Source organism: Azolla caroliniana, unplaced genomic scaffold (genome assembly GCF_043228905.1).
Source record: "Azolla caroliniana isolate FFs.n. ecotype wild unplaced genomic scaffold, voAzoCaro1.0.p SCAF_6, whole genome shotgun sequence".
Classification (NCBI taxonomy): Eukaryota; Viridiplantae; Streptophyta; class Polypodiopsida; order Salviniales; family Salviniaceae; genus Azolla; species Azolla caroliniana.
Genome location: NW_028230441.1, coordinates 2,090,694 through 2,107,294, shown reverse-complemented (window position 1 = coordinate 2,107,294; position 16,601 = coordinate 2,090,694). Strand labels below are relative to the sequence as shown.

General features: G+C 36.4%; 1 protein-coding gene across 1 annotated transcript; it reads right to left on the bottom strand.

Annotated features, from left to right (window-relative positions):
* Window positions 1-1,892: 1,892 nt before the first annotated feature.
* Window positions 1,893-6,547, bottom strand: LOC147862506 (endoglucanase 11-like). Its single transcript, XM_087320869.1, has 9 exons — window positions 6,294-6,547; window positions 5,380-5,592; window positions 4,427-4,627; window positions 4,252-4,341; window positions 3,994-4,158; window positions 3,751-3,877; window positions 3,476-3,639; window positions 2,779-3,151; window positions 1,893-2,644 (listed from the first exon to the last, which is right to left on the bottom strand). Exons 1-9 carry the CDS (start codon window positions 6,510-6,512, stop codon window positions 2,277-2,279), a joined length of 1,920 nt encoding a protein of 639 aa, XP_087176995.1. The 5' UTR covers window positions 6,513-6,547; the 3' UTR covers window positions 1,893-2,276.
* Window positions 6,548-16,601: the final 10,054 nt, after the last annotated feature.

The following is a 16,601-nucleotide window of genomic DNA, read 5'->3' as shown; positions in this document are numbered from 1 at the left end:
ATATATATATATGATGTTCAAGATCATGACAAGCAATGCTAGGGGGAGTTTTTACATGACTCTCTTATTTTTAAGCTTCTATGAAAGCAATGCTCGCTCCAAATCATGATAATTGATGTTGATATTGAAAGGGGCTATCATTTGAATCATATGCCTATTGTACATGGTCATTGGATACCCAAGGGTCATATATGATCCAAAATGTCCTATCAAAATATTAAAATGTTTTTTTCTTGCTTACAATAGGTGTCTTATTAGTCGTCCTCTATAGTATGCAAACACTAATCTATGCCATTCGGCATAGTGGCTTTTGTAAATGGTCTTATATCATTACTCCTATTTGAATAGTGTTGCAACCTCATCCTTTTTTTGACTTCTATACATAGATTCAATCATTTTCTAGTTTTTAACTCTTGGCACATTGTAGATGGGAAGGAGAAAATTCCGATAAGGCCCTATATAATACATCATTCAACTTCACGACTCCCGATGATAGAAATTCTACATACCCCGATTCTTGTGAGCAACTTTGGATGGTCATGTGTTATGATTCTATTCCTAAGGATGAGAAAAGCCCTATATATAATGCATCATTATTCATCTTCACAACTTCTCGAGGTAGAAATTACTCCCCCACTTGTGAGCAACTTTGAATTTTCGTGTGTTATGATTGTCCACTCTTGTGAACTACTTTGGATTTTCGTGTGTTATGATGGTCCACGCTTGTGAACTACTTTGGATTTTCATGTGTTATGATTCTATGCTGAAGGAAGAATTGCCTCCCACTAAGCTCTCATCACCCAAGAAAAACGGCTCTAGGGAGCCAAGTCTTATATTTATAACAACAAAGTTTGTCTCTTTTATTAGGAAATATGGAGACATTGCCGAGGTGATCATATGTCAAAGAGTTATTACAAAAGTGCATATGAATATGGGAATAGCATATCAAATGGTTGTTAAGCGGAAATATCTCCCTAATAGGTGAAAGACAAATTTGAGATGGCAAATATCTAACAAGATATGTGGGTTCCTTTCAATTTAAAGCAAAGATTAATATTTGCGGATATCAATCTCTCGTAGCATAGCAACCAAATGCTCTCAAACAACCATTAAGAAGAAATTGTGACCATCAAACAAGGATCCACACAAAGCTAGTTTCTGCATAAGCAGAGCAGATTTCCTAGAGCAGGCATGTTTTCATGGATAAGCCACTTCATAATCAAGGCAACATTCAACATGCTATTGTATAATCGCTATGCAACCTTTATGACAGCATTAGAATGTAGTCTTGGGGCACTCTCTAAATCCAGTGTGAACTAAATCTCACACTCACAAAGCCTCATAAAATACCTTTTCACAAAATGTCATTAGAAAGAACACATGTGCTTCATTTTACCATTTTTATTGTTTAGTAGAGAGAGAGAGAGAGAACAGAAATAAATGAGGCCAACAATTTGTGAGAGAACTATAGGCACCGAAAACCAGAGAAAGAAATTATGTGATTATCTTTGTCGTAGAGTGAAAGGAACAACCCTTGCGGCCAAGTTAAGTAAAGTGGATGCAGAAAATAACATGAGTACATTTGAGTAATAAACAGAGAGGGATGAGCATGACAACAAGTGTCGTCCACTTTGTGGTGGACCCAATAACAAAGTGGACCCAATAAGTAGCATTGTCTCCTAACACCATTGTGGGTCACGATCACTCTTTTTTGTAGCACTGTGACTATGTCACTTTGTTTTCAAATTTGTACTTCCAGGAAAAGTGAAGACAATGCAGATAAAAAAGAGCTCTATTAAAGCTGCAATGCAGACAATATCATCAATCAAGCCTCTTCAAAAGCCCAATATTGTGCACAAAGTGAAACCGACACATGAGTTTGTGGACCCCGAAGTGGCTAGAAGACGATCGATAATATTAAACCTTACCAAAATATAACAAATAAATAGGAATAGCAATCAAGGTCTCTGGGATGATTCAAAAATCTCCACAAGAAACCTGAGCAAAGCTACACAACAGCTTTCTTTCTGTTAAAAGAAGGGGGCCCCCTTCCTTTTTTAGATGTATTTGGGTTGGGACCTCCACCTCAACAGAACAGAGCTTGGAGCTTCCTAAAGGCTCTTTTTTTTCTACACATTCAATATACATTTTCCAATCCAAAAACCAACCAAAATGGGCTGTTTCCAATAACAACTCAAAACTGGCAGTTTCTTAAAAACCACCCGTACTGGCCAGTTTCCATGGAACTACCCAGAACGGGATGTTTTGTAGGAAAATCAGATAAAAGCAGCAGCAGTTACTGTGATCTTGGCTGCTTCAGGATTTGAATGAATGTACACAAAGGTGAGGATGTCACCAGAAGACAGAGAGTCCAGCCACGGTGGGAAAGTGTAGTGAACTCCATGTTCTTCTTCTTCTCCTTCTTTGGTTAGCCCCCACAACGGACCTTTGAGGTTGCTCAAAAGAAGCTGCAAACGGAGAAGTGTATGCGGCGTGCCGTTCTTCAGCTCAACCTTGTATCTGTACAATGTCTTCCCTTTGTCAGTCCAGGAGTTTGTTCTCTCTTGAGTTATGTACAGTTTCGAAATATAGGAGGAGGTGCTTGCATGTTCCACCTCCGTTGATGCCAAAGTATGATCTGCAACTGCAAAAAGAGTACCTTCTATTTCATTCTAGATATATGCTTTTTCTGCAAAACCATTGGCAATCCTAGAGAGTTTGTGTGCTACATTTGATCTTTTTCTAAAAAATGATTTTGAAATGGGCCAAGGAACTCACCTGAAACAAGGCTACTGTCATAGCGATCAGGCACATCATGTGTTCTCATACTTCCACCATACATCCTAGCAAGCACCCCAACAATCGGTCCGTTATTATAAGTTGCAGGTTCACTTTGTTCAAAGTTTTCTCGGTCATCAGCATAGTTATCATTCTCATCAGGTCCTCCCACCAATGCACCAACATGTATGTTAGGATCACTAGCATGAGCCGTATACCATGCTCGATAGCCTTCCCTGCATTCAACAAAGGTTTGGTCGACCTTGTACGACACGATCGATGCAGCACGATGGTGAATACGCTGAGGATAATTGCTTCCTACCCCTACAATGTAGCTTGTACCTCTTGGATTGTTACCCAAGATGTAATCCACCTTTACAATAAACAAAGAGTCCACCATGAGTTTCTTCTTTAGAGGAAAATTAGTAATTGCAATCTTTGCCTTAAAAGAGTGCCAAACTAAAGTAGTGCAAAAACCAAAGATATAATAAATAACCAAATTAATCATGAATGAACTCTCCAACCATAGATGTATAGTATGGGATGGGATAAAGCAGAGGTCCCACCTCAACTCAAGGGAATATGATTGAGTTAACAGTCATAAGATTCGTATTGATTCAATAAATTACTTGATATTAAGATCATAAACCTAACAAAAGGTACCAAATGTCTTCTAAACCTATCATGCATATATTACCTGTGACTTGGCCATCTCAAAAAGTTCAGACGGTTCAACACTCCCCCCAGCACAATGCAACTCTTGTCGTGAGGTCATAAGATAGTCTGAATACACGGTCATCAAGAAGGTTGCACTGCTCACGTATTGCATGTTATTCCATGCTCTAGTATACATCAATCCACCTAAAACACAAAGCATCAGAGTCATAAATGCCCCCCCCAAAGGTATCAGACCTATGAGGAAATCCTAGGCATCAAAGATTATTAGTCATTGAACCATAAGGAGAGCCTTACCCGGGGTTCTTGCCACATTCTTTCCAAAATTCTTCTGGAGACAAGCACACATGAAGAAGTCTGCCTGTGGTCTGTAAAGCTGCAAAGCCTCTACATCCGAAAAATGTCTTCTTTGTTGCATAAGTATCTGCATGAAACAAAAGATAATTCTTATCACAAAAGAAATCAGAAGACAAATGTGTTAATGTCACAAAAGAAAATATATCTGATTAATGTCTAAAAGACTGTATACCACCACATTACCTTGGATGCAAGGACTTGTACACCTGCATATTTTACGTCCCAACTAAATTCAGTCATTGTCCAGCTCGATCCACCTAAGCTATGGGCATTCTCAACAGCATAATACAGATAATCCTTCTCTAAAGTGGCTTCATACAACCACATGGATGCCCATAGAAGCTCATCCTAGAAATTACCATACACAAGGAGTGATCAACAACTCTAATTATAACAATAGAGAGAGAGAGAGCGAAAGATCCAACAGAAGGAAATGCACACATTATATCCACTCTCGGACTCATAGTAACCGCGAGCGACTGAGATGCTCGAGTCATATCTTCCCCGATGATTGTTTGCAAAAGAAAAGAGCTATAGAAGAAAAACGAAAATCTAAGTTAGCAACAACTCAAACTACATACCACTTATACCACGGTAAAAACTTTATGAAAGCTACCTGTTTAGCATGGGATACAAGAAGATTAGCATATTCGGCATCGTGCATTCTTAGGGCCATAGAGGCAGCAGCCATGGCAGCAGAGGTTTCTCCTGCCAGGTCAGATCCTGGGTTGTTTTCATCTATTCGGTACGCTCTTCGGGAAGTGGTCATCTCCTCGGGTCTTTGCCAGCAGTAATGATCTGAGTCTCCATCACCCACCTGACGAGATACATTATGTACATAAGAATGAGCTCTATCAATCCTCTAAACCCTATCAATCCTTTAAAACCCTAAATATTCAGAATATGATATTACTGATACAAATAAATAAGAACCATACCTTTGATGAAATCAAACAGAGAAATTAATACCTTCATGCACAGTGAGCAATTGAAAGCTTCAAACCCGTAGATGCTAAATACTAGAAACCATAACCCAATTCTTTAGGAGAGCTTGGCATTAGTGATGTGGACTCTTTAGGCGAGTAAAATGGGACACACGCCTTACCAAACCCAATTCTAATATTTTTTTCAAAACCCTGGGCATTAGTGATGTGGACTCTTTAGGAGAGTAAAATGGGACACACGCCTTACCAAACCCAATTCTACACTATAAGTTTAGCTATACAATAGACCCTAAACCAACACCAGGCTAGACTTTAACACACATACCCAGTCATTAGACCCGAACTCCTTAAAGTCATTGAGAATTAATTACTCAAGAACTAGTGGGAAACTACATTGCAGTTATGGAGAATATTAGACCCTAGCTCCTTCAAGAAATTGAGCATTACTCAAGAACTGTGGGAAAGACTAACTACAGTGCAATCCCGGACAAAAAGTTATTTAAGCCCTAAGGACTCTGAATTTCAAAAGGAAACTAGAAATATTTAGTGAAGATAAACCCAGGCAGAATAGTAATGAAAACATGAAATTTCTTGCTAGAAAAGATGATAAAATTACAGATCATACCTCTCCCCAGAGAACATTAGGCTGAGAGTGAGCTTTGAGAAGATAATCTGTGCCCCACCTAATGGCTTCGATGGCATGTTGAAGCTCCCCTGCAGACTTCATGTGGTGTCCATACTCTACAACACTCCAGCTCAACATGGTGATAGTGAATGCCATAGGCAATCCAAACTTCACATTATCTCCTGCATCATAATAACCTCCAACAAGATCAACCTGCCAAAATATTTGCCATGATTAAACATTATGACAATCTTCGGATTATCACCATTACACATAAACAGAGAATGTTTTGCAATGTTTGAAGACAAGGGAAACTTAACAAGAAAAGAAAGAGAAGACGTGTTAGGAACAAGATAATAAATACTAAGTCCATCAGAGAAAGAGAAAAGACATGGAAACTCTTTCGATTGTAAGAGTTCACGAGCTTCCATTGCCAGAAACAGTAGAGAAAAGATTTTAATAGCCAGAGAAATAATGTAAAGCAGAACCAGCACCATAAAAACTGAGGAATCCCAGAAAAGCTTGAGAGTGAGTAAACGGCATATAAACTTCACAAAAGGAGAGAAAGGATAGCAAGGATAAAAAAAGAGCTTCTGAATTTCCAGAGCAAGAAATAATTAGCATAGAAGAAACGGATAGCCTCTGTATCTTCATACACACAAAATTTTGAGGAAATGCAGATAGATCTGAATAAAGAGAAAGACCGAGAAGAAAAAGAAGAAGACCAACAAAAGCTTCGAAAACAAATGCAGATCTACAGAGGTAGAATAAAAGAAAATAAGGAAAGGAGGAAAACAGAGAGGAGGGCCAGAAAGCTTTGAATGTCCATAGCCAGAAAAAATTAAGAGGAAATGTATATAGTTGATCTACTCTAGGGCGGCATGTAATGGAGGAACGAAAGAAGGGGAATTTACTCCTTGAGCGAGTCCATCGTGAAGAGCAGAATGCGATCTCCATGTGGCTCTCTGAGAAGCTGGCAGGTAACCAGAGCGCTGGCCTTCAAAGAAGAGTAAGCTGCCGCGCAGAGCTTCTAAGTAAACTGAAGAAGAGGAGGAAGAAGCAACTCTTGAGCTACAAGCGAAGCAGAAGAAGAAGAAGAAGAAGAAGAAGAGGAAGAAGAGTTTAGTAGCCATGGTTTCTTAATTCGCGAGGTTCAGAGTGAGCGAAGGTTAAAAAGCTCACAGCACACAGAGTGAGTGAGCAATGGAAGCTTCGAGCTCACACCTGAGGAAGAAGAAGGAGGAGGAGGAGGAGGCGCAGGGGAAGGAGCTATGTCTGGCCCTGTCACATGTATGTATTTATGTATATGCATGCATGCATGTGTGTGATTATGTACATGCATTCACGACGCATACATGCATACATACATATGCACATACATACATGCATAGATGCGCCGCCGTAGATTTTCCAAAATTACTGAAATACCCCTCCCTCCATCAGCCCGGCCATTAACTTCTCAAGCCTTAACACCGATCGCACCCTACTACACACACGCATTCTATTTTTCAAATTTACCTCACGATACCCTTCGATTTTAATGAATGCTTGTTGTACCCACCTGCATTTTGCTTGCTTGCTTGCTTGTTTGTTTGTTTGTTTTTTTACGACGGCGTTATGCATACTCAAATCTTTTACCGCCTTCCATTCCAGAGAAGGTTAACTAATTGTGTGTCTTATCCACACCAGAGAACCACTTTTTTAAGCTCTGTCTATACTCTGGAAGAACCCTTGCGTTTTGTACCGTAAAGAACCACTTTTGTAAAGCTCTAAACTCTGTCAAACCAAAATGTGTCCCGGTGAAAAGAGCAAAGTTTCTAAAATAAAGAAGTAACACGATGAAATGCAGGGGACAAAACCCTACACCCGTACCAACCAAGCTACAATTTTTAACTCTCTCACTTTCTTATCAACCAAATGCAAGTATAGATTTGCCTAGGCAACTTCACGGCCTAAGAGGTAGTAAATGACTGCCTATGCTCACTAACAAGCACAACATAAGTGAGACTCGTCGACTAGATAATGTACATAGATTGATCAATATTGGGCTATGTAGTATTCTTAATTATCATAATTGTGGAAAACCATGTTCCAATGTATAGAGTTTATTTAGGTCTTCCCTCGTACGATCTCTTTATGTTTTGTCATATCTATCATGAATGATTGGAGGCAACATTTATGTTTTCTAATTGTACATGTCAACATTTTTGGTAGGTTTTTAGCTCAATTTGAGGTTTCTCACCTATAATATAATCTATTGACAAAACAACATAATGCTTGCAAATAACTACATCCAAATAATACATTGTTGAAACAACAAAGTATATGCAAATACCCACATTGTGTACGAGCTTTTATATCACATAACAAACAGCAAAGTATGGTGCATGGCATTGAGAATCGCAACCCTGAATGATAAATATTCTACTCAACCAAAATTCCTCGAATGTTGATTATCATTTGTTGGTAGAAAGGATGCAAACATCCAAATAGAAGGCATAATGATCATGGTTGTGTCTTGGACATAGAGGAAAAGTTTTATAAGACAATCTTGTAGTGCTACATCTCATATGAACAACATGACTTAGAAAATAGGAGATTCCACATCATGGCAAGCGACCCTCCATATACTAGGATTAAAACAAAGCTTATATTGACTTTGTTCAAGTGGTGATACCCTCGTTAACTTTGTAAGGTTGTGGTTTATCCTCATTTAAGGATTATAATGTTATCGTTCTTCGTAATGTTAAGAAAAAAGGATGAAGGCAGGAGAGGTCATGCTCAATGTATAGTTAGGAATGATATTACGTGATGAGAGTTGAGGAGATTTTATGGGAGAAATAGCATCCATAATGTTTCTATATGATGGAAACTAAAAAGAATTTTAAGGAGAAATAACTGGTTGCAAGTATGAAGATAATATTTACTCATGGTGAGGGTAAACTTGATTAAAAACTCCAAACTTAAGGTGAAGACGCATTCTATTTGAGGGAAGTTAAAAACCGATGTGTTTATCGATTCAAAAGCCTCGTGAGACAAAGAAGAAGCACGAGCCTCAAGGTTGTTTGCCTTTGATAGAAAAAATTAATGAGTGGAACCTACAATTGGTCATATAAAAATGTGAGAATCTTACTTAAAACGTTGGTTTCTAATATCGCTAAGATGCCAATTAGTAAAAGCATCATAGCACAAATGACAAACTGCTAGGGTTGTGAAGGTGTCCTAAAGTGGTTGCACCGATAATGTTATTTACTTGCGCATGCGTTTTTGTGGAGAAAGTGCATACTTCACATTTTATTACCAACAAAATGAGTGACCAATTAAAATGGAAGAAAACTCATACGTAGCAAAAGAAGAAAATGCAAAATGGAAGGCATGAAACTACAAAGGTTTCCTTGGAAACATAGAAATGGACAACCATAACTTGTGATAAGTTTTGTTTGTAGCTAGAGGTCAACAATAAGATAAATGCTAAGAACAATATCTCACACTTTTGCAATGATGAATTTCTTTTATAATAGTTTTTTTTTTCCAAAAAAAACTCCTTCCATTAGTTATAATATTTTTACAAATGAGGCGATTATGTACAAATCCCTAAAGGGACGCGATAGTTCCATCTAATGCGGAAGCCCACTGACTCAAGAAAGGGAGAGGACGACCATTGTTGGATGAAGGCTATGCGTTGTCTTTCAACTCCCTCGGAGCCACCTTTAAGGCCATCATATTGGCTCTTCAAAGTGGCTACAATTTCACTCCATATCTCTTGCAGTAACCTTGTTGGATGGGTGGTTTGGTTGGAGAAGACTCACCTACATCGTTGTTTCCATAGAATCCAAAGGGTTATTGGGCTGACCAATTCCAACACCTCTTGAGATCTTTTATAATAGTTTACAATGGCATTGGATTTGCTCTAGTGAAATTTAATATATCCTGCAAGGTTATTGTTATGCTTGTGAATGCATGATGCCCATTCTGAGTAAGAAGACAATATGTGATTGCATAATCTAGTGTTGTAAACAAAAGTGTGCTCAAACCCCACGGTACTTTGTCAAATTCCTAATATGTGGCATTTTGAGTTTCTTAAATTTAATGTGTATTTTTTGTGAAAATGCAATGATACTTAACCAACATGTATCCCAAAAGCAGGAGGGGGCCATAACACAACTCCCATTAACCTAGAAATTAGGCCTTCACTCCGCATATTAGACATTACCACACACCATTGTCTCATTGTTACCATGACTCAAGCGTAGACCCAACCTAAAAGGCTAGTCAAAAAACATGAGATGGTAGAGGTTGGTTATTAATTAATCTACAGCCTCGCAAATACAACCAACCTTACATGCTAATTATCAAACGTGAGATGGTAGAGTTTGTTAATAACTAATTTAGAATCTCACAAATTGTTGACCTATGACGTAGAATTAATATTTTGCTCGAGCCACATGTACATCCAATCTTTGTTATGTGAAGTCTAATGTGGGGACCTTGCAAGTAGTTTGCGTATGAAGTAGCATTAATATTCAATTTGATCATTTGCATGAGCCGCATCTACATCCAATGTCATGTTATATGAAGTCTAATCAATTGGGGACTTTAGTGTATGATATTCAATGCATACCATCTAGTACATTAATGGTGATTTGATCAATGCTATATATGTTCTAATTTTCTAGCTAAATATTAGAAACTATTAGTGGGTGTATGATGGACCATGGTTAGTTTGCCATCCAATGACCAAGTAGAGGGTGGGTAAGTCCCTTTTTATAAAGGTGGCTCACCTAGTTCATGGTGAGGCATGCTTGCTAATTGCTGGAACGCTCAATACATTCCAAGGTCAATTTAAACCACTTAGTGGAAGCCCATCCAATGCTCTCGACCTTGTATATGGGCCCAACCTTATTTGATGGGGCCCGAGTAGAGTAGTGAACAGCCCCCCCAAATGACTAGTCCATCTCACAACTAAGTGCATGGGCTCAAGGGATTTTGAAAGAGGGCATACAAATAATCGTGTTTTAAAGAAAAACATCATCGATCACATTTGTCACTCTTCGAGTTCAAATGGATGAAAATTGCATGGAATGTAAAGTATTTTGTGTGTATGGAGGAACTAAGAGTGCCAAGTTACCAAGTGAATACATGATAATAATTTTCACATCTATGAGAAGGTGATATCATATATGTCATGTGTGTATTGGAGATAGAGTTCCATAATAAACATTATGTAATGCTATTGGTGCCAAGTAAAGATGCACACTATGTATAGTTTATGTATCCTTGAATTAGAAAAAACTGTTTATGAGTTTGTACAATGAGAAGGCATTGATGAGATTACAATTAATAATGTAGTTCCCATGCTTCTATTATACACAAATGATATGGTTTTTTTAGCAAATGCTTTAAATATATCGAATTTTTGTTCAATGCATAATAGTTTGATTGCCAATGTCTTAAATCAAAGCTACAGTTTGAAGACTAAAATTCAAGAATAACTTATGCATTGTGTACAATGGTGAACCACTTGAAATGGTAAAAAGCTTGAAATCCAATGGCTTTGAGGTTCCATTCAACTTAGATATAATAATTGTTTGGTTCTCAAGATATGTTATTGACACAAACACATTGATGTTTTTATACGGGATGTTAGTATCCTAAATCAACTTAGGAATTGAGAATGTCCAAAAACATTTTCTAATAAAGTTTCTTAAAGTCATGACACAAACTGTATACATGCTTCTATTTTTGGAGACCACATCACTACCCTTAAGATTAGGCATGTTGTGAGTAATACATTCTTACCATTCCCAAACAACAATCACATCGACTTACCAAAGTTGCATGGGAAGCAACTAATAATTCAAAAGAAACCAAAAGGCAATATTTTGAGTTATGAATCGATGCAATATACGAACCAATGGTTTTGAAGATGCCTATGAGATTCATTTAACTTGTTTTGTGATGCCTCGATAAATTCATCTATAAACAATAGTTTTTTGCAATGTCAAATTTCAATATATGAAGATTTGGGAGAGATGTGAAGGCTTATGCTTCACTCCATGAAGGTACAAAACCATATTATTGTCTAAACAAGCAAACCACTTGTTTCAAATACATGAAGATTTGGGAGAGATGTGAAGGTTTATACAAATTACTTATGTTTCATTAAGGTACAAAACCATATTATTCTCTAAATGGGCAAGCGGCTCGTTTCAAATACATGTCTATTCATATGGTGAGCAAGTGGTAGGTGTGGTTTTTTATGTTTGCGAGCTTTTAAAAGCTTGATTTTTCCCACCACAATGCACATAAACCCATTCAAGGCCCACTTAAAACCATCCATGGCATACAACCATATAGGCCTTTGCATTCTTATGCAACCATGAGCTATCCTAATCATACAAATTTTCATATAGATCCTTTACACATCAATGACATACTCACAACAATCCGTATCTTTACATTTTATGTGCAACCATTAATGATACACATTTGTCATGGCAAATCCTTTACATAGCCATATGGCATACCCATGAACATCTATATGGGATCATATTCCCATGTCCACGGACCACTGTTTAAAGAGTCCTTTACATAAAGGTTTTCTTCAAAGTCGCATGGAGCATACCATTATCATAATCTTGTCATTATTCTATCGTTAACAAAATGCATCATTGCCGCACCATTAACAGAACCCCCATCACTATAAAACTCTTAACATAAATCCATGCTAATGAACATAAGATCCCATTATTTGAATGTTGCTAGCATTAACCATTAATGTAAACCCACGTGCACCATTAACTCCAAATGCATAAACCGTTTGCATAATCAAAATCCTCCAAAGTTGCGATAACAATGACATTGTTTGTGAGTGCTACATGAGATTTGTGAGATTGAACTTTTTTCATGTACGTAATTTTTTATTTTCATGGAGGCCATGTGAAAGCACGAGGATCATGTTACAACAAAAATGTGGATGAAGGAAGATGGTGTGGCATAAATGGAATAGAGCATTGTATTTAGTTGTCTAAAATCAAAGTACTAAGCATTTCAAGGGAGGGTTTCTCATGTTTTTCCTTATCATGTCTCAATCACCTTGTATATATTTAGTGTACAAAGACATGGTTGGAGGTCTAAGGGAGTAGAACAATCTATGTAGTCATCTTAAGCAATGATTTGGGGGTTTCAAAAGAGATTTTCCAAAGACATTTCTTCTTGCAACGTATCTGGTCAAGTGCATAACTATCACCTCTCAGCATAGTAAATAATAGAATATAAATAAAAATTGGCGGCCAAATGCAAGATAACCCACAACTTGGCAAGCCAAAGCCTTGAAAAATATATTAAAAAGGAAGCTTTAAGTTGTGTTTTTGCAAATGCAAGGTAACCCCCCTTTTCTTTTATTTCCAAATTTCTCTATCTTTACATTGGAGTAGGGTTTCATTATTAAGAGCTATTTATTGCATTATGTTTTTATGGGTATGAATCGATGTATCATGAGCATTATTAGTGTGCCATGGATGATCATGCATCAACATGAATGGGGCATTGTGTGTGGTATTGAAAGATAAATCTCTTTTCAGAGTCTGCGATAGATAGGCATATATCTTTTAACATCCATATGAGATTGAAATTCAATCTATGAAAAATGTAGCGTAACCGAGGGCGAGGAGTCTAGGTTCTCACAAATGTTTGATTTTGAAGCTACAATGTAAACCACCAAACCAATGATCAAGAAGAGATAAAAGCAAACTTTTAAATGCAAGATGTCAATTTTGATTAAAAACTCATCTTCATATGACTTAAACCCACAACCTAATGTTGTTGAGCCTCACATTACACCATCATAATTGATCATATTTAAAACTTTCAAATTTTCATTTAAGATAATTTGGTGGATTAATCTGTAAGCAATAACTCACTATGATGTTTAGTATCAAACTCTCTTTTTATATAATGTATAAACAACAATACTTCCACATGGTGCTTTAGCATGTAATGACTTTGTCATTGTCAATTGATTTGTCCTTGTATTCCCATCTCCCCACTCTAGATCTATTGTTTTCATTACATCAATTGTAATATTGCTAGACTCATGATGCCATGCAACTACTTCCTACACCATTGTTGCCTCAATGATCACTTCCTACAATCCATCCATGTTATTGGCCATTGCCACTTTGTGGGAACCCATATTTCATGCTTAAGACAACATTCAATCATAAAAAGTGCAACACTCATGTAGTGGTGCACTTAAACAAATGAAAATCTCCATAAATGACCATCTTCCATATAATAAAATAAGGTGGAGAGGGTATGAATACACACTTTAAAGGCAATTATATGTTGGGTCATGTTTAAATTGACACACTCTTATGATGGATATACATCACATGTGATTGAGATGATTGTCACTTTATCATTAGTGTTTCTTCAATATATCCATCTAACTGTAAATCTACATATATGCAATGTATGATAATGCCTTCGGAATCAAGATTGCGTAAAAGGTTGTCGAGAAATGTCCTATTAGCTTTAATACTAACAAATTATGTGTGACCCTCTTGGGGACTTTTTTTCTAGTACATTTTAATATTTGACTCATGTAAAGCCTCACATGTCTCCACATTGTGTCATAATTGTTTATATTTGTTCATAAATAAGCATGCATGCTTTGCTAGTTTTAATTCATCATGTATTAAGGTATTGTCTTAAAAGTCACGTTTCATCCCCTATTACATTTGAACACGAATATTAATATGTAACATCAATAACGTAAATGTGAGCAAATAATATAAATAAATAAATATTAGGGTTTGTAGCCACCCAAAATCCATCCTTGAATACCAATTATCGCTTACTTGAGTGAGGGACCAATACCTACATTAAGCATCATTTCTTTGTGGTAAATGCTATATATATATATATATATATATATATATATATATATATATAACAATGCAATCTCTTGTAATCTTGTATATCTGTGTCAATGTATGTCACAAATGCTATTTCCGTGATTAAAAATTGAAAGTAATCATTAAGCAATGTGTTTATAAGTACGTTTGCTTGTTTCATGCTTACAAATGAATGACCGTTAAACTGCTATGCCAATGACATATTTCAAAGTCTCTAATAATACAACAATTGTCATTATAGCAAGTGAATGATGACTCTACAAACATGTTGCTTGTAAACATGCAATCTAATTGAACCAAGTGATTTTAACTTCCAAGGTAGTACATAATTCGTTGCCACTAAAAAGAATGATGCTCAAGTAGTAAGTTAATTCTTGACATGATAGACACATACACGATGAATCTATTATCTCTACTTTAGGAGTCAGGAGTCAGGACCATCTAATGTTGTTCAATGAAATATCTTTAACGCTCAATGGACTTGAAATTGTTGCATTGCCTTTGATATCATTATATTGTTGGTCATGCTTCACATACACGTATGACATCACATATTCTTTTATAGATATGAGGAGTAATTAAATAAAGGCACATGGTTGTCTGACATGTCCTTGAAGAAGAACAAGGTTGGCCCTATCGACTTTTTTGTAATTGTTAAACATGTAATCACTACAAAAAATGCATATGGGTAGTGTTAAATACCTATGCATTATTTTTTCCCATATGTGAGAGTGATGGAGAGATATCTTGGGCTAATAGTCTTAATATTAAATTGTCTGATATGTTATGAGGCAAACACAAAGGTTTATAGATCATGATATCATCGGTGCACATTGAATAAATCAATTTTGTCTTCAAATATCCTCCATATTGTCTAGAGGAGTATTTCACATATTTATATCAAGTACATACATGTGATGGTTTCATCTTACAAATGTGGCTTTATAACTTCATTTTTCGCAAAATAAGGATTGGAAAACAATAGTAGTGTTGGCAACTTGATAGTTCTCCTTATAGTTTGGTGTTGGCAACATTTTTTCTTACAACCCAATCAGTCATCCAATTGATGTCAATGAGCATTGACATATTGAGTACAAGGGTAATAAGTAGAAGCGTAATAAGTAGAAACAAGAGTATTTCATAAAATCAATAGAAATACCAACGCTTAAGGTTGCCATGCCGACATAGGTTGGGTGACGTGACTAAAATACAAGCACATTAATTTGCACTATCAATATAGTTAGGATTTGTATTTTAAATTGTGATATATGTCAAGACTCCATAGGTTGGATAGACTATGTAATTAATTGATGACCCTATTCATACACTATCATGTTTGCAACTTGTTCCCATAGTATTTGTACAAAATTACTTGATGACAAATCAATGCATCAATGCATTGGGGACATGTTCGTAAAAGTGTTTGACAAGAATATATAACACTTTTTATCAAACAAAAAAAGTGGTTGGATAGTTGTCATTTAGAAGACAAAGTTAAATATAGTATACACTTGGACAAATGGTGACAACTAAAATAACCGGTTGCGAGAATCATAGTTGGAGCTTTGCATACTCCCATGTTGTTTTTAAACCATGTGAGTTAGAGTCCTTCTATCTCCGGTGGGGCATTGTATAATTTGTTTTTTAGATCTTCATCATAGTACCTTTGGAATTTTGTATTCCATGTCATAGAAGAGAGATAACTAACTAGTTAACGTGTGAAATAATTTGCATGCAACTGCTATATCTTTTAATTTTGTGTACGCTTGCATAGAAAATAAGATAACTAACTACATAAATGGTGTCCTTTTCTCCATTTTCAATTATTTATTTTTCTATGGATTGTGGATACAAGATTCATTGTGCTCGTTCGTTTATTACATGGTTATATCAGGTCCAACTTGTAGTAGCAAGTCAGCTATTTATTACTGCGTCAAGTTTGACACAGTGATCATGCGAGGGTAACAAAATCCCTATGGTCTAAACAACTATAGAATGTCTCGTGGACAATTACAGGTTCTTGAGGTTAATGACTAACCTATGGAGAAGCAAATAAGGCATCAACATGCAACATAGAATGTAAAGATTCAAAAAAAACTATAGTATATACTTTCATATGCATGTCATGTCATCCTTTTGTCGAGCTACCTATGGAGACTTATATAGTGTCATAGGGGGTAAGTCTAGAAGATTCATAAACTCTATATATTAGTATTCTAGGAGGTTTGCACTTATATGTGTATGAAATTCACCAACAATTTGAAACATTAAAGCATTTTGTTTTCCACAAATAAAGGGGTTATA

Excerpts from the sequence above, each read along its gene's own strand:
- LOC147862506 (XM_087320869.1), bottom strand. The coding sequence starts at position 6,512 with ATGGCTACTAAACTCTTCTTCCTCTTCTTCTTCTTCTTCTTCTTCTTC. Across the intron at positions 3,152-3,475 it reads TTGAGATGGCCAAGTCACAG|GTGGATTACATCTTGGGTAA; the intron begins GTAATATATGCA and ends TTTATTGTAAAG. Across the intron at positions 2,645-2,778 it reads TGACAGTAGCCTTGTTTCAG|TTGCAGATCATACTTTGGCA; the intron begins GTGAGTTCCTTG and ends CTCTTTTTGCAG.